Here is a 19,065-nt window from a genome sequence, read left to right as displayed (position 1 = left end):
CACTTGAGTAGTAACACATCCAGTAGAATCAGCACTCTCCGTCTACAATATATAATATCTCAAAAATATTCCAACTTCAATGTTTTGTATCCCATTATTACTTTCATATTTGGTTCTTTGCACAAGCTTTCTTTTAACAGCCAGGACGATACGAATTCAAGGCATCATGTAACATCTGATTTTTATCAAATAATAATAAAATAATAATAATAAAGAAGAAGAATAATAATACAAGAATAAACATACTGTTTGATTAATTCTTCTCGTTGTAAGTGAGGTAAGCCTATACCAATTTGCTTCTGGTTAACAAGTAGCTGCTTGCAAACCTACAAAACAGAACATTACATTATATATATATATATATATATATATATATATAATGTAATGTTCTGTTTTGTAGGTTTGCAAGCAGCTACTTGTATATATATATATATATATATAGCAGCTACATATATATAGCAGCTACTTATATATATATATATATATATATATATATATATATATATATATATATATATATATATATATATATATATATATATATATATATATATATATATATATATATATATATATATATATATATATATATATATATATATATATATATATATATATATATATATATATATATATATATATATATATATATATATATATATATATATATATATATATATATATATATATATATATATAACATTTTCATAGAGATCTTCTAGTAGCTTCCCCACTGTTACATCTTCCATGTCGTACAACTTCACGTCATAATGATACCCTCTACAAAAGTTTGAACTTCATTGATTAAACTTAAAAAGTGTTCTTGGCAAAAAAGGGAAAACTGAAAGTTTGAAAAGAACTATGAATGACCATTACAGGTTTTTAACAAAAAAATCTATAGTAAGAAACTTTTTGAGTACCCCAGGGACTCCTTGTGAAAAGTTTCGGTTTTTAGCAGAAAATGGCTCCTCCGCAAACCATGCTGAATGATAAGAGATCTTTCGAGAAACTTGGAAAGCTTTATAAGGCCTTTTGTGATGTGTCAAAATAAGATAGAAGCTATAATTGTTATAAACATCAGAAAATATAAAATAGATTTCAGCAAATGCAAGTATTTTTTGACAAGCTTTCAACGAAAAACTGCACCCCATGATCACGTTAGTACAAGTGTGGTTCAAAAGGTTTTACATAAAACAACAAAAATAGAAGAAAAAGCACAGTCCTATGAATATATATTTTGGGTTGTCTTTTACTGACTTCAACTATTGTTTTTAGAAATTTTGTAAATCTTAGACTTTTTACTAAGCGTTGCTGCTTTTATTTAGAGAGTTACAAAATAATATTCATTTTTAAACGGAATAAAAATCAACTTGAAGATTCTTCGAACAGTGAACAAATGCTCAGTAAAGACGAACGTAAATACCATCGAGGCAATCCGTAAGTGAACAAATTACAACTTTTGTTTACATGCAGCGCGAAAATCTGTCAGTATTAATTCAACAAAAATGGCGTGTACTAAAAACCAGGTTGTGTACAACAGATGCAGGATGTCAGCTTGTTCTGATATGTTATCTGTTTGTTCCAATTGCGTCCGGATTTCGTCCATATCAATGCCATCTATATTTATTTGATATTCGGAGATTATATTTGCACTATCCAACACGACTTTTTGAACGACTTCGACTCACTTAACCAGACACACTTTTTTTCCTTTCGATATCCCCACCATTGGATGACTATAAAGCAAAAATTTGAATCTGTGATTGGATGAGGACGAGGACGATCCTGGGACGAGGTTGGTATTTCATCTAAAATTAACCAATTGCGCATTATGATATGAGTAAATAAATTAAAAACAATTGCTAGTTTATTGGATAATTTTCATGCGTATCTGGGACGTAGCAAGCGTTAGCCGGGATCTACCATCGATTGACCTATGTTCTCCATCCTAACAAGTTATTTTCTCTACCGATCCCGCCAATGCACGGACGAAGCGCGCACGGATTTTGCATTCCCGCAAGAAAATAATTCTCTTCTGTTAAATCTCTACTTTTTTTCGCAGATAGCCTGTTTCGGCATCGACTCCATTTAACACTAGCTCAACTGTATCCGACACACGACGTACAACATAAAATAGTCCGACACACGTCCACTGAATCACCCCAACCAAATAGGCCCGACACATGAACCCTTATTATCCAACATCCTTACAACCAAACATATTTCCCTATTCTGCTATCTTAGCATCAGGTGCGGAAAGTTGACTTGCATCCCCGATTTTTACTGAGGGTAAATAGACACCCAGCCCAGCTGGAATTTTCTTACTAAACGCGAATGGATATGCAGGCGAGTGGGGTATTGTCTCATCGAGAGTGGATAAATATGTGCACAAAAAAGAGTATACAAAACTGTTTCATTACATACCTAACTAGTCGTTAACCCGTCTTTAAATTACACGGTTTTTCTAGCGGACATACAGACAGAATACGGCTAATATTATAATGACTATTCAGTTACCCGTGGAAAATCTACGGGATCGTCCGTCCTTTATACAACGCATTTCGTGTTTCCGTAACACGACGTTTTTCTCGCAGACAGACAGACAAAATACGGCTATTATTAAAGAGATTGATCCTCGTTTTTTAACTTTTGAATTAAATCTGTTCTTTGGAAATAAAAAATGCGTTCGTTCATGTTCACAAAGTTTTAGCAGAACAAAAAGTTAAAGAAAAACCATCCGGTTTGATCACACCATTTCAAGATAACGGAGTATTAAAAAGTAGTTCTCAGTACGTTAACTTGGAAACATCCTGGAAAGTTTCCCGAACTTATGCTAGGGTTCGATAAAGTAGGCTAAGACGTGACATGCAAGATTTGGGAATAGCGACAGCAAAAACCATCAAAAAAGCGGGACGAGATTTAGACACAGCATTAAGCATACAATAGATAATATGTGAACGCCATTCTCTGATCCTCTGCTGCACGATTTTGCAAGCTCACTTACTATGGGACAATGGTTTATTTCAACGTGATGTGAGCTAACAACATCTTTAGGGACCTTGCAAACGGTTCTTTTCGCCTTGGTACATTAACCGTCCTCTTTAACCTATTCGATGCTGCCATTTCATTACTTTTTATTACAAGTCAAATAAATATAGGCCTTTCCATCTTTGTCTGAAACAAATTGTACAAGCCTGGTTGTATGTATATTGTATTATCGGAAAAGGCTTCTAGCTGCAGCTACATCTCCTATAGTAACAACGATGGCATGCAAAGCATATTTAACCTGTCAATGTTTCGGTTATTCGTTTTGTTTAGAAATGCTTTCTGGGTTTTTTTTTGGTGTAGAGATAATCATTATTAATCTCGAAGTCGCTTTAAATGTTTCGAATGTTTTTGATTTTATCTTTTCTTCGCTGAAACATCGTTGTAAAACTTTTTAAATTAATGGCGACGATATGTTGACTTCATTCCTACTTATGATATCTTTTCATTATTTTTTCCATTATTTTTAAAATTTATTTTTTACAACATAGTATTCGTATTTATTTTCGTTACGGAATATTCGTGTGTCGTTACACGGCACACTAACTCCAGTCTTAACGTTATAACACATGTAACAACTCCAACCCTTCTCACAAGTCGATTAACCATCAGAGCTGTAACAAGTTAAAGAGAAAGCCTACCCACCCACCCCCTAAAAAGTTGTAAAAAATGATACCGCGTGGAGATGATGGAGTTTAGAAAATAAATAAGGTTATTTTCAGGTTTCGGTTGAGCAAAGCGAATTAGAAAATAAGTTACGTAATTCATTTCGAACTTTTGTTTTGTAAGCATGAAATTATATCTGGAGAAATTAGTAATTTGTTTTCATTGTTTGTTTGTCTTTTTTTTAAATGTCAAAAAGTATAGTCAGTAATTTACTTGAACTAAAAACTACGAAAGCACCAGGGAGTTTTTTTTGATGCGTAACTCTGGAAATGTTTTTATATTTCTTTATTTGTCAAAAGTGACGGTTCCCACATTGCATTATTTCCCGCAAATTTTTCGCCTTGTTAGAAGTTTGTGATCACGAAAATTTTTGCTTCTTACAATTTTTCCAGTGGTTTTCTTCTCAATTAGCTAAGCGTCTGTGAAATCGTCAGCTTTTCAAATGTTTCAAACGAAGTTAAAAGAAAACTAATACTGCAATTGCCTTTATGCAAAGTACATCGTTTATAAAGATGAGAGGAATGTTGTTGTTTTCTTTAATTCGCTTTGCTTAACTGAAAATAACCTTATTGATTTTCTATACTCCATGCGGGATAATAAAAACGTCAAGTTATCAGAGTTTTACAAGTTCGTAAATATGTAAATACCTATGTGTAAAAATACAAATGTAAAGCATATCTAACCTAATTGTCCTTAGCAATATGCCAAATGGCTTCTCTACTAAGATCAGTGTTAACAATATCTTTTTATTTGATTATTTATTATTATATTATTTTATTTTCTATGTTCATTCAAGGAGTTTAAATCTGTTTAAAATAAATGATAAAAAAACTAAAATTATATGCGCAAAATTAGAATTTAATTTCATAGAAACAAAACGACGTTTGTATTTCTAATCCATCCATGATAAATATCGGTTCACAATTATTACTCGAACACTTTCCTGAAATATAACTTATTTTGTTCAACATTAAATTCTTTTCCACTCAAAATAAAATAAAGCAGTGATTTCATCTGGAATGGACTCACGTTCATTAGATCATCCGCAGCATCTTCTCCTAACATAATTTCAAGAAACACACACTGCAATCTTGGACTGCTATAATTATGTTAAGAAGGGCGGTATTTCAAAACCACAAGCAATTGAGAAAGAATTTTTTTGTGTAACTAACAAGCACTCTAAATTTGTCAGAATTAACTTATTGATGTGTACAGCGGACTTAGGTTATTTGGTCAAATATAATATACGCTTGGAATTCCTTATTTTTTGCACCTTAGCTGTTCGTGCAGCTGAATGTTGATAACGCGGACACTGTGGAAGGTGCAGCTAGTATATTTTCGACGTTTTTTACTAGACCTACACCCCTGCCAAAGTAAACTTTTCGCTGCGTACCAATTTGTGAAAAAGCCACAAAACGGTCTTTTTAGTTATTTTTAGTTATTTAGCACTTAAATTAAATATTTTACCACAAGAAACTCACCTGTGAGACCGGAAACACGTGCGTACTCAGCTGCTAGAACCTCCATAATTAAACCAACACGTATTTGCAACATCTCATTAAACAACCCAAGGTCAATTTTTACAAACATGGTTAAGTATGTTAAGATCTCCTGATAAGTTGAAAAAAATCTGTTCAAAATATACATAGTCAAGTTGATCAAAGCATCCTCTATCTTAAAAAAAGGAGCTAGAGTCTTACTTGCATAGTTGTATTTACCTGCGTTAACACTGTGGTGCTGCTATCCTGACCACAACAACGGAATATTAACTCTTTTAACTCAGAGGGAGGTAGAGGTCTACAAAAAAAAAAACAAGGAAACTAGCAAGGCCTCGTAATAGCAAAAAATCACATCACCTTAAAATATCTTTACAACTTTTTCAATCATTAAATATGTCATCGCTTCATAAGAGGTCACAACAACCCTAGTTAAAACATGTTAAGGAGACAATGTGAAAAATTTTAAAGTTCAAATGACTTAGGTGCTAGTTGTCCCCGACGTCAGCTACACCTACATAGCTAAATCTCCTGATTTTTGGCCCTTATGTACACTCCTTTGTAATGGGGACAGGTTATAAAGTGCGATCTAGTAAATTTTAAACGCAGTTTAGCTGGTCTGCATGTCTGGCAAATTTTGCAACCTACCGAATGCGTAGTGTTTGATAGATGGGTTTTTTTGTCAATTTAAAAAAAAATTCGAAGGGGAAGCATTTAGAAATCTTTAGAAAAAATACCAGACTTGAATATTAAAACAGGAAGATCGACAAAGGAAGCCAATAATCTTGAATTAGGGAAAACAGGACCATGAACAAAGAAATAAAAGTTGAGGGGCGCATGTTATCGGGACCCGCCATTGTTGAATTCGACACACCAGCAAAAACATTTGATAATTCACCTGCCAGAATGTCAAAAATTTTTTGTTTATGTAACTTTAAATTCTCTGTCCCTCCCAGAATTCACAGTTTCAAAAATATTTAGAAAAATGTAAAATTATTGACAGCATTTGCTACCTCCGAGATATAAGCACAACCTTCTAGAGTCAAAATAAATTCTTGCGATAACAAACTCCTTAACAAATTAAGAAAAGTCGCACATATTTTAGAATTAAACAGGCTTATATTTTTTGTACGGTCTTTGTAACCATTGTCTGGATAAAGATTTCGCATAAAGAGACGCGACTTGATATATTAAGCGGATGATAGAGGGGATAAAATAAAAAACAATTCCTCATTCTCGTCATTATATTAGGTGCAACTACATGCGTCTTTACGAGTTAACAGAAATATTCTCAGTTAGAAGAAAGTAAACATTAAAAATCGTGAAATACTGATCAACAACAACAAAAAAGGTATACATGTTTAATTGCTGTGTGCGTGTTCTGTACACTGCATCAAAATAAATTATCTATACATTATCATCAATATTTTATTTACAAATATTCTTGGAGTTTGCAATTTTTACTAAAAATTCACCACAACATGATGATGCACAAATTCGCAACTGCTTCAATCTGTTCGTACCAGGTTCTTCGTCGTTGTTACTTAGTTTTAGCTGTAGGTATTATTTTTTGTGACCTTGTCTTTATTCTTTTTTTTAAAATACAACCTGCACTTCTTTATGAACGCGTCAAATGCATGAACAAAAAGAAATATAACCTCAACACATGTCACAACAGAAAATCCTGACCATAAGCCGAGCTGACCTCCGATATCAGAAAGTAAATTCTCAATTTTATAAGGCACATTTTCTTCTACAACGAACAATTCAAATTTGTTAAAGTTCATATTTATGCTCAACGTATCCGCTTTCTGAAATACCTGTTTTGAGTAACGGCTTCCAGTGATGTCAAGTGTAAAAGACATATGTTCACATGGTAACCTGCAGTCTTTAGCGCATGTCATGGATTTATTAGTCACAGCTTTTTGAATCTCAGTTGCGCATTGAGTCTCGTGCGAGCTATTACAAATATTTAAGCTGGAAAGAGAAGGGACGGTATAACTTGTACAATTACACTGTCTTATCATTTCTTTTGACGCACAAACTTTAAAGCACAACTCAGTAGAATATTTATCAACATCGCGTATGCCATTCGGAAATTCACCTAGATTCATGCTATAATGAGGTATACAGCTTAAGTTGTTAAATGGATCGACTCTTCGCGTTTGCGTTTGGTGAATTATAGCAGAGTACACGGAACCAGGAGAAATATTATATCCCTCTGACTCTAAGTCAATGTATCTACCTTTTTCTCCCACGTGGAGGATTAATCCAGCAGATTCCGTGTTGCTAAGAAATTCATCTTCCTGCAAATTTATCTTCAGAGAAAGTCCTTCATAGGCACCGGCTTTAGTTACTTGTCGTGATATATTACCAGTGTTGAAAGAAAAACAATTCCCATGTCGCCAGTGCCAAAAGTGACGCCAGAATTTTCTTTTGTTGCAATTGTAAATTTTTTTCCATTTGCATTTTATTACCATATCATCAAAAGCGTGGCCATATTTGGATATTCCTTCGCCTTCAGATAAAGCAAGAATAGCCATTTCCTTATGAAAGGTATCATCCCTTGTGCTAGTAGCTAAGAACTCCGAGTCCGTCTCCATTTCAGTCTCAGAAGAATCGTATTCAGAAGAAGAAGTTTCGTTAGCATCAAAGGATATATTATAATACATTGAAAACTTGACCATATTTGAATTGCAAATGGTGACGACTGGAAAGGTGAGATTCTCAAATTGTTTCATTGTTAAAGTTTGACTGACTGGCTTGTTTAAGTACGTAGTAACAAGAGGAATGACTTGAAACAATAAACCAATCTGACATCCAATAATGACAAAAATCCAAATAGTCTTGATTGAAAGCGCACCTGTTAGCACTATATTGGAGAAGCCATGAGCAGTGGTGGTTTCAGCAAATTCGGTAAAAATCGACTTTCTAGTTACATCATCTTCACTTTTTGTAGGTGAAGAATTCGTCCCTTTAATGTTTTTATTGTTCTGCTCCATTGAGCTATCAATAGGTGCTACTTTCACAATGTTGAAGTTTGTTTTTACTTTTCGTTTTAACATTCAAGATAATGTACTCAAAATATTATATTTTTGACGGTTTCTATGGCGTACGATGAAAACTATCCAAGAGTTACAAAACATTTCAGTTAACAGCATTCAAACTTTTATAAATATTTAAACACAGGAACGTATTCATGTTGCAAATGAAAAATATATAAATCAATCACTTCATTTTTTCTGAAGAAGTATGTCTAACATTTATTTTATCGTTTAATTTATATATTTAAATATTTATATCTGTGATTTGCTAGAGAAAAGATATAGGTTACGGTTGAGGAACTTGAGAAGGCCTGAGGACACTTGAGTGGTGACACATCCAGCAGAATTAACACTCCTCGTCTACAATATATCTGAAATATATTCCAGCCGGCATTTTATTATTATAATTAATTATTACTATTATTAATTATAATATTATAATTAATAAGAATTATTACAATAATCACGGGCTAGCGACTAGTTATTATTACTAGTATATAGTTGCAACTACTTGCCGCCCTTGTCTACCCTGATACGACAGTTGTTCTTTCAAAGATGATACATATGCATCCTTTATTTTCCAAAGCGATGATTTGCCCCAACACCAATCTTGACCTCAGGGCTGGTTCTCTTTTTATAAACCCTGGGGTCGAGGTTGCACCAACACGCGAAGAGCACAATGAAAGGATACGCAGTGCGTTTTATCTGACCACGTGTGCACATCCCACCTCCGCAAGCTTCTATGCTAGGTTTAAATCTGCAAGTTACATGCACATACGATTTTGTTTCTGGTGAATTTTTTCAAGAGCAGCAAACAGTCTATAACTATTAGGATCCGGAAAGAAAAACAACATATTTCTAGTAAGTTCTTTAAAGAATTATTTTGCACAGTACAGTACATATTATATGCAGTGAAATACGGGTGAATTTCTTGCTACATTCTACCTTACTATAAATTAGATTTTATTTATTCTGTTTTGCGTGCACAATTGATACTTTCAAAATGTTTAAAATGCAGTCTGTGAAGCATTTAAAATAAAAATTTTTTAATATTTATTTAAAAAAAGAAAAAAAAAATCCCAATCAAAAAATAAGATTTTAGGACAAAAAAACACCTTGTTCAGACACACGCATAAAAAATGTAAAAGTATATATCATACAACATAAAAACATTAAAAAAATCAGGCCAACGGCAGGGGCGGATCCAACATTTTTAACATGTCAGTCACATTTTTTGCAAAGCAAAAAAAAGCGCAGCAATTTGCTGCGCCCAATACAGCTGGGGTCATGGGGGGCGCTGTAAGCCTCCCATGGATGGTCCGGACGCATTAAGAACGGCCTAAATAATGTCCAAATTGTTAGCTTTGTTAGAGACGGTTTTTGCTGTAAAGTTTTGAATGGTCAATAAAATAACAAAACATTTTTTACAGGGTTTCAAAAAAGTGTATGAAAATTAAAAACAACAGTTTAAATTCAAATATTTTAAGACTGTTTCGCCCAATATCAGGGCTCGTCAGCATGTCTAGGAAATGGCTAATAACGTAATGTTAGCTATTCCAGACATGGACAGTCTGCTATATGCTAAAGTAGGCTGAACTAGGGGAAGCTGAATTGTTTTAACCAGAATTACAAAAATGGTTGGCTTTAAATTATCACCACATCCTTCATCAACAAGTTGCAGACAAAACAGAATATGAGCTTGAACATAAGTATTTTTAGCATTTAATGATGTAAATACAGGTTTAACTTTGCACCTTGCACCACAGGTAGAGGAAATAGGAAATTTAGTTTTTGGTTTTTGATGTATCTGTACAGTCTGGAGGCACAGCATAATTTTTCTTACCACTGGAAAATTAAAGTATTTGGCGAAAGGTGGCAAAAATATTCTGTGTTCAGAGTACTAACCATGTTATCGCAACTAGTCTACCAAAGCAAACTAAACCAAGCCTGATAGTACAAGTAAAAACAGCTTCATTCCCCACAAATTCTATTGTGTTACACCAGTCTAATTGTAAAAAGCGTAATCATCTTATGTAAGATGGAATACATAAATGACTTACCTTGATGTTCTTCTTAGCAAGAAAGTAAAACAGAATTCTTACTATACATATACCTCAGGGTAAAGGGAAAACCCTAATGATGAAATGTTGCAGCACGCCAGCCAGTGTATTGTCACCAACATGAAGCTAGGACATGTAGCTGTACAAACAAATCTCAAGAGATAGGAAAATCCCAATTATAGGACAGACCCCGTTAGCACTTTACCATTCCACGTCAATTTATAGATCATCCACGTCAAATCAACGATAGAAGAGTCCATAAAATCCATGTGCACTTTACCACTTTACGTCAAATAAGCGGGCATGCTCTATAATATCTGTCCAAAACCCACACCCCCACCCCAACCCCCGCCGTGTCCCCCGGGCCCCCTCCCCGTCCCATGGGTCCCTACCCACCCTCATCTGTCGTGCCTTATAATTTATAGTGTTATGTGCCTATAATGTCCTCTCGCAAGTGTGGTAATACCATCATCCAAAATTATGCGCTTATCATCATCCGAATTGAGCGCGAGTTTATTTGTTTTTATCGTGTGGACATCGTGCTTAATCGATCTGAAGGTCATCTGTTCTCTGTAAACATTTTCACCCTCCAACAGGCATCTCTTATAATCATCGAAACCTATGGTCTTCCTTACCACACACTTCTTGACCCCCTTGCACCTCTTATCCTCCCTACCACATAGCTGTTTGTATGCGTACGTCTTCGCTCTTAGAGCCACAAACTCGGTCATCACCTTACCACCCAACTCGTCCTTCATCAGCCCAATGATCTTTTTATTCAAACCTAATGGTAGAGGTCTACCATCTTCCTTATCGTACCCCGAAGTGTCAAATCTCAAAGCCACATCGTCGGCGATATCTTTGTAAAAGTCGTCGGTTTTGATATGATATACGAATGAATCAGTATCCATGTAACACAGTTTCACGTCATCACCATATTTCGGCTTCATGTAATCATAGTGAAACTCATACATAACTATCTTGGACAAGTCGAGAATTGCCAGCCCCAGGTAGATTGGCTTGTTTAGTTTGATCTTGATCTTGGACATCTCTATGCCCATCAGTGTTTCCGAGAACCACGTGCTACCCTTGAAGTTGGGCTTCATCACCATTTTCTCATAATTCTTTTGGTTGGTGGCCAAACGTATATCCTTCTGCCTTCGCTGATTCTCCATTGTCTTCCCAAAGACCGAATTATTCATCAGCTTGAAAAAGTCCTTTTCGAAGTCATTAGTTGATTTGGTACGCAAATCAGTGTTGAAATCTATGTACGACTTCAACCACGCACTCTGATCAAATCTCAAGACCCTATGAACCTTCTCAAGAACAAGACCATGCTTCAACGCTTGATCAAGCGCACGGATATGAGTGATATATTTCTTCTTGTCTGAAAGACACGGTGTCAGCTTCTCGACGCCATTAATGATCTTCCTCTCGGGCATGAAAGGAAGGTCGTTATGAGAATCATGAAGCTCCCGTGGATAGCTAACATCAACCTCAAGGATGTACCCCTTTTCACCGTTTTCCACAGCTAATTGTGAAATCAGTTCGGGTGTAAAATCAGAAACCACGTCATCAACCCACTCAAACCCTCCGGTCGGCATCTTCTGAATCATGGCCCAGCCGTACAAATTATTTGCATCTAGGTACTGGAGATAGCTATTCATCTCCTTACTCTCAGATGTGTTGGCTTTGGTGGTATATTGTTTTTCCTCTTTCGGTACAGACGGTCCCCAACATACCTTTTCATACAAACCCATGATCTTATCCTTCACGGCTCTGTAAGCTTTACTAGTTTTCACCTTGATGACCCTAGGTACATGTTTCATCAACCAGCACCTCAATTCAATCAATTTTCTTTTTACAAAAGGCACGGTTTTAGCCATTTCCTGCTGCTCAAATAAATCCATGCAATTCCCATCCGATGTGTTGTACTCGTCACCCATATACTTATTGTTGGCCTTGGCGTAGCGGTGGACAGCCTGACACAATCCACCCCTAATACCACTCTCAATGAACATGACCATCTCCATATCCGACAATAAATCTAGACTAACCTTGGTCTTTTTCAAACACGCCCTCCAGGCTAATCCCGGAGCAGTGTAAAAGTGAGCCGGGTCTAGATCGTAGTTTCTCAAGCATGTTTCTCTGAATGTCTCAAACACATCACTCAGAAGCAGAACATCCGTCTTGAGATAGATATCATGATAAACGCCCATATTTTTAACTTTCATGTCCTTCCACACCTTCTGGGCATGCGCATAATCGGCATCGCTGATACCATTCATGTTCAGCTTGCTGTAGAAATCATCCTTTGACGGAAGCTTAGTTTCATTAAACCTATCGAATGAATCAACATACTCATATGGGTATACACCCTTCCTTCTCATTATGTTGAATTCGTCACCATTGAAGAATTTTCGAAGGTTTTTGCATTGATCATCTGATAGGTTGTCGGCCAGGGAGCTTAGGCCGCTTGACATAAATCTAAATGAGTCTATGAATCTCAGTTGTATCTTTTTGTCTTTGGTCTCACCATTTTTGTCAATGTATTCACCAACCTTAACATCCGTAGAGAAAGAGATATATTTCTCCTTATTCTCCGCGATTACACCCATACCATCTTCTCCGTACTTCCTAGCAAGCTCCTTAATGAATAAATGCGAATCGTAGCCACTCAGATTGTGGAAGACAACCGGAATATAATTAGGAACCTTGTAACGCAGATTACATTTCTGATGGGCAGCCCCACGAAACTTACCGGTGAAATGGCAGTGATCCCTAACCTTGATGTCATCCTTGTCATCAAATTCTTCCATGCAAATGTGGCACACCCTGGCTCTATTGAAACCGTCACGCTCTTCATCCGTCAGTGGATCCATTGCTTTCTGAGGAAACATGTTATATAACCTTTTCGCCTCAGAAACTACATGATCTACAAAGCGCGGAACACAGTCCTCACCGCGGTAAAGATTCAGAGGGTCCGGCACTTCACCATAAGCATATTTACTATAACAACAGAATCCGGTGGGAACATGTTTACCAACTTTCTCGGTGGATGATCCGCATTTTCTCTCATCCTCGGGCAACTCTTTTGTAAAAGCTTCGAAATCGGCATACATGATGAATGGGGCTTTGAGCTGAAACTTACCATCGGTGAAGGTTAAGGTGCTACCCTCCTTAGGGAGTTGAATCTTAGCGGCATCGTTATTCTTGCAATACTCAAAGTGCTCATCCCTTTTCTGTTCGCTTGGAAAACCAGAGAGACAATTCAAGCAATAATGCTCTCTATGTCCATCCTTCGAGTTAACCTTGCTCAGTACACCGCTCAAGTTCTTAACAGCAATGTAGTGCTTCTTATCCCCCTCACACAGTAAAAACAAAACAACCGTCTCCTTACGATCAAGATGCTTCGACTTGCGACACATGTAGATACCTTCTCTCTCATCCTTTGTCAAAACATGCACAGTGACATCGGGGTTCCTCCTCTCGAAGAGATCTATCTTGTTTAGCGCCATTGGGAAAGTTAGACCATCCCAATTATACTTATCATGCTTCTTAAGGATCGAGATTCGTTCAGGGTGATTATCGATCTTATCATGATTGAGAGCAGCGATAACGGCCCATTTGAAGCATTCTTCATCCTCGTTATGTGGGTTAATCACGGATCGCTTACCACTGAAGTTCTCGGGCAGCGGCAAGTAAGAACTACCTCTGGTTAATTTCAGTTTATGAAAGTCCACATGCATATGCAAGATTTTATCGATTGTGAATCCGCTGGCAGGTAGAGCAGGGTTTTCAATCTGCTCGATTATCTTTTTACACATACGATCGAAAACATCAGAAATGTCATCGTGGGCGTGCAGTATCTCCATATAGCTATTGAAAGCTTTATCGACATGTACGCACGGGGCATCGGTCGAGCTGGTGTCCTCCCTTACCCACTTCACCCACAAGGTCGCCTGAGTCTTCAGCGACTTCTTCTGCCCGAGCACGTCACTCATCAACCTATTTACGACGTGCTCGACCTTTTCGAGAAAGACTCTGACATTCTTCCCACCATCCGAGTTTATTTTGAAACGTTTGTATGAACCTACAAAAGCTTCTTCAATGGGGGTATAGGGGTTTTCCTCCTCCTCCTCCTCCTCCTCCACCTCTTCCTCTTCCTCTTCCTCTCCACTGCCCTTTTCATACAAACCCGTGATCTTATCCTTCATGGTTTTGAAAGCTTTGCTCGCTTTCTCCTTAATAGCCCCAGGTACATGATTTATTAACCAGTCTCTCCATTCGATCAACTTGCTTTTCAAATCCATGTCTTGTTGGCTAGTGCCCGGTCTCGGTGCCGGTACGGGTCTGGTGGGTCTCGGCACGGGTACCGGTCTAACCGGTGCTGGTACGGGTCTGGTGGGTCTCGGCACGGGTACCGGTCTAACCGGTGCTGACACAGTAGTGGGTGTCAATAATTCGATCAGATCGGCCTTTCTGAGCCTTGAGTAGCCACGTAGGCCGCGTTCTCTAGCGAGAGCTCTTAATTCGGAAACTGTATTTCTCGAAGTCATGCCCGGTTGTTCACTACCGGATCTCGAGGGTCTCGGTGCCGGTACGGGTCTCGGCACGGGTACCGGTCTAACCGGTGCTGACACAGTAGTGGGTGTCAATAATTCGATCAGATCGGCCTTTCTGAGCCTTGAGTAGCCACGTAGGCCGCGTTCTCTAGCGAGAGCTCTTAATTCGGAAACTGTATTTCTCGAAGTCATGCTTGTGTATTATATACGATTTATGAAATCTTTAATCCATTTTTCTAAAAATCGTAAACCGTGTTGGAGGGTCGTGAGTGTCCTAGTTTGTGGGGCAACCACCATGCTAAATTGTAGTAAAACACGCTTTGTGATACATACATCGATACACCATGGGTACCCACCCATTGGCACCTCGAGGGTCGTGAATCACATTTGTTACCCGTCCGAGTAACAAAAAATGCCCTAACAATACGACCCCTCAAATATATTGTCTAATGACAAGATCTATTGATGCGCGACATATAGGGCATTTATCCCCCCTCTTCTCCAATTTATTTGCGCACGATAAACAGCAGCAAAAATGCCCTGTTCTACCATGAACAATGGTGGCGGTCTTTCGTTTAGAAAGACAAATGATACATCTATCATCTTCATCAATGTCATCGTCCGCGTCGTCCTCATCATCAACCTCAACCCGTGCTGGTACTGGTCTAATCGGTGCTGGTACCGGTCTTGGCACTGATACATTTGGTCTCGTCACGGGTCCAGAAAATTCGGTCACTTCGAGGTCCAGCATCCCTATGACGAGCGGTAAAGTAATATCAGGATATCTTTCGGGTACTGTTGATAACAGTAATTCGATAAGCTCAGCCCTTCTGAGCCGCGAGTATCCACGTAGGCCAAGGTACCTCGCTCTGGCTCTTAAATCAGGGACCGTGAAAAGATCAAAGTCATCAATATATTCTCTACTGTGTATCAAATCGAGAACGATTCCTGAAGACATGCTTGGCTATGATATACGATTTTGCAAATCTTTAAGATGTTTGCAAAATCGTAAACCGGGGTGGAGGATCGTGAGGGGCTTCGTTCTCAAGGCAACCCCCGGGAGGTTGCGCTGCTCCATGGCGGTAAAACGCGGTTTATGATACTGACATCGCTCCACCATGGATCGTTTCCCGGAGTGTAAATGTGGGTGGGTACTCCCCCAGGGAAAAAAATCAGGACCTCCGAGGTCGCGAGGATCGTGAGGGGCTTCGTTCGCAAGACAACCTCCGAGGTCGCGAGGATCGTGAGGGGCTTCGTTCGCAAGACAACCACCGGGGTGGAGGATCGTGAGGGGCTTCGTTCGCGAGGATCGTGAGGGTCGTGACCGCTCCACCATGGATAACCACCCACCAACATTTGTTACCCGTCTGAGTAACAAAAAAAATACCCAATCACTTGGATCTTTTGTCGTTATAACGTTTTTGGGCTTTTAGATATGCCTCCCTGTTTTTCGACCTCCACCTTGAACAGTATCCATACCATTCCTTCTTGGTATCCAGATCGATGGTGTAGGATGGGTCGAGATCATTCTTCTCAATCACCTCAACCAGTTTAGCCTTTCTCATACCCACGATATACTTAATTCCGCGGGATTTGGCAACCTCTCGCAACTCTCTCAGTTTCATCAATTTATAATCCGGTGTGGTATCCATGTCCGACATATTAATATAATATATGAAAAACTTTAAGCACTTTTATCGTACCACATCATAACAAAAAGGAGATAAATAAAGGTTTGCATAAATAAAACATGTCAAAACCTCAAGAGACTTACTATCAACCTCAAAATTTATGGAAAGGACAAAAGGCTGTTCAGAATTTAAGAGTATTCGGCTTCGGGCCAAAGGAGATTAAGAAGTGGCTATCAAAGCAAGCATTTTGGCAAGTACATTTACCCGCCCCAAAACATGTTGAAAGACCACATTATGAAGTTACCACCCCTAATGATTTACATCAATTCGATTTATTGTACATGCCCGGTGACATACTGTATGGTAATAAATATAAGTACATTTTGTCGGGAATCGATGCTGCTTCCAGATACAAGGTAGCCCGACCTTTGAGGACTAAGAAAGCCAAAGAGGTTGCCGCTATGATTGAGGACATCTACAAGGCAGGACCATTAACTTATCCGAAAACTTTCCAATGTGATAACGGTTCAGAATTCAAGGCAGATGTATCAAAGCTGTTGGAGAAGCATAAGGTTGAAATTAAAAGAGCGACTACAAAATATAAGCATACGCACACAGCTTTTGTTGAGGCGTTGAACAAGATACTTGCCGAAAATTTATTCAAAATACAAGATGCTCAAGAACTGAATGATTCGGAAAAGGTATCATCTACATGGGTTAAGCATCTGTATAAACTGATTGATAGGCTAAACGATACAAAGACGCAGATGATTGATATGAAGCCGAAAGATGCTATTATAATGAAAGAGGTGCCTCTGGTTAATCAAGAGAGCTATCCACCTGAAGTAGAATTACCTAAGGATGGCTTGTATAGATATCTACTACAACCTGGCGAAGAGCATGATGATGGGCGGAGACGGGCAACTGATAGAATATGGTCGAAAAACACATATAGATTGCGTGAGGTAATAGCGCAACCTGGTAACCGTGTAATGTACTATGTTCAAGACGGACCCGGACGGGCTTTTGTAAAAGAGGAATTGATGTTAATACCCGAAGATACAGAATTACCTCCTGATTATGTGCAAGGTTGGTGAAAAAGGGGGCGATATCTTTACCTGTTTCCGGTAAAGATGATGCCGGGGGTCGCGCGGGTCGGTCGGCAGATAGGGCCGCTATGGCTCAGTCTTGGGGGGGACGATCGCGCCGCATAATGTCACAAACCGCCTTAATATTAATTTTTATCGTACCACACGAAATATGCGAGCGGTGTACATGCGCACATCACTAACCTTGATTTACGGTCCTTCTGAGGCTTTGAACCTCGTCCATTAGACTTTTTTCAAACTGGCTGCGAGTTTCACTCTCCATCTTTCTGTCGGTTTTCGTCATCTTGTCCAGAGCTTCGTAGTATATACCGCTCAGGGTTTGAAATTCGATGTGACTAATGTCATCATTATTCAGAGCCCGCGAGACGGAGTTTTCAAACACGGCGATGGCGGATGTCGCAACATCATATAATTTCATGACCTTGTCAAGTTTGCTCCGATATCTTTTAATCAGAGCCATGACGGAGCCCGTGAAAATGGTTCCGGACAGTGCTACGGCTCCCAATCCCACGGAAGCGGGGATTCCGATGAGCGTGGCACCGGTTACCACCGAACCTATGCCCGAAGCGACGGTTAGGGCCGTGGCGCTGGCATTTAAAAGCACCAGTCTGTGCAGCGTCTTGTTATATTTCTCATATTTTGTATTGAACTTATCACGTAATTTTCTAAGCTCCCCAAGTTGAGAGTTCACGGTATTAGTATTAAACTTGTCCTGCTCGCTCGAATACTCGGGAGCCGTGGGTAGCTTCGGATAAATCTCTGCCATTAGTTATTACAAAGAAAAACTTTCCTCTAAATAACCTATATCCAGTTTATCCAGATCCTTGAGAGTTTCATGATAAGTATCACACAAACTCTGCTGCTGCTCTACAGATGTCCCGAGTGTTCCAGGGTAGCGTTTGATCGAACACATCGATGGCATTTTGTACAACGCGATACGCGGCTCTTAATTTGTCAAGTTTCTCCCGATATGTTCCGACATATTGGCTGGTAACCGCATAGGAAGCCGAGCCCAACAGACACATGCCAGAATTCTGCATGTAATTCCCACGGGGACCGCCTAAATTTCTAATAATGGTCGCCGCGGTCGCTATCGAGCCGGCAATGGCCGCGGTTCCGGATAATCCCTCCAGAACCGACCATATGATCAGAGACCTCCAGCGTTCCTTCTCGAGGTCTTGGAACTTGCCCCGCAATTTCACCAGCTCATCAAGTTGGGAATTGGATATATCCGTTTTAAACAATTCTTCTCTGGTACTAGAACTCTCTGCCATTTCTATTATATTAGGAAAAAACTATCCTTTAAATAAAATAATGGCGGACATTGATATTGATCCGTTTGGTGACCATGGTCAACCCGACGAGGGTACCGATGACTCCACACCTCTGGTACCGAGGGAGCGCACACGAGTACAGATACACACACCTGATGAGGAGACATCATTCGGT

At 38.7% G+C, this 19,065-nt stretch overlaps 2 protein-coding genes across 2 annotated transcripts; both read right to left on the bottom strand.

Annotated features, from left to right (window-relative positions):
- Positions 1-4,638: 4,638 nt before the first annotated feature.
- On the bottom strand, positions 4,639-5,704 carry LOC130653630 (phosphorylase b kinase regulatory subunit alpha, liver isoform-like). Its single transcript, XM_057456157.1, has 2 exons — positions 5,193-5,704; positions 4,639-4,769 (listed from the first exon to the last, which is right to left on the bottom strand). The coding sequence occupies exons 1-2, from the start codon at positions 5,356-5,358 to the stop codon at positions 4,639-4,641; spliced, it is 297 nt and encodes a 98-aa protein (XP_057312140.1). The 5' UTR covers positions 5,359-5,704.
- Positions 5,400-8,272, bottom strand: LOC130653629 (acid-sensing ion channel 2-like). Its single transcript, XM_057456156.1, has 4 exons — positions 6,816-8,272; positions 6,221-6,278; positions 5,726-5,796; positions 5,400-5,508 (listed from the first exon to the last, which is right to left on the bottom strand). Exons 1-4 carry the CDS (start codon positions 8,270-8,272, stop codon positions 5,400-5,402), a joined length of 1,695 nt encoding a protein of 564 aa, XP_057312139.1.
- Between the last annotated feature and the right edge of the window lie 10,793 nt (positions 8,273-19,065).

Source organism: Hydractinia symbiolongicarpus, chromosome 8 (genome assembly GCF_029227915.1).
Source record: "Hydractinia symbiolongicarpus strain clone_291-10 chromosome 8, HSymV2.1, whole genome shotgun sequence".
Lineage (NCBI taxonomy): Eukaryota > Metazoa > Cnidaria > Hydrozoa > Anthoathecata > Hydractiniidae > Hydractinia > Hydractinia symbiolongicarpus.
The sequence above is the reverse complement of the archived record's forward strand: the minus strand, read 5'-3'. Positions and strand labels throughout refer to the sequence as shown.

Excerpts from the sequence above, each read along its gene's own strand:
- LOC130653630 (XM_057456157.1), bottom strand. The coding sequence starts at position 5,358 with ATGTATATTTTGAACAGATTTTTTTCAACTTATCAGGAGATCTTAACA. Across the intron at positions 4,770-5,192 it reads ACGTGTTTCCGGTCTCACAG|GAGAAGATGCTGCGGATGAT; the intron begins GTGAGTTTCTTG and ends AAATTATGTTAG.
- LOC130653629 (XM_057456156.1), bottom strand. The coding sequence starts at position 8,272 with ATGTTAAAACGAAAAGTAAAAACAAACTTCAACATTGTGAAAGTAGCA. Across the intron at positions 5,797-6,220 it reads GTTGTGCTTATATCTCGGAG|ATCGCACTTTATAACCTGTC; the intron begins GTAGCAAATGCT and ends AAAATTTACTAG. Across the intron at positions 5,509-5,725 it reads AAATCAGGAGATTTAGCTAT|ACCTCTACCTCCCTCTGAGT; the intron begins GTAGGTGTAGCT and ends TTTTTTTTGTAG.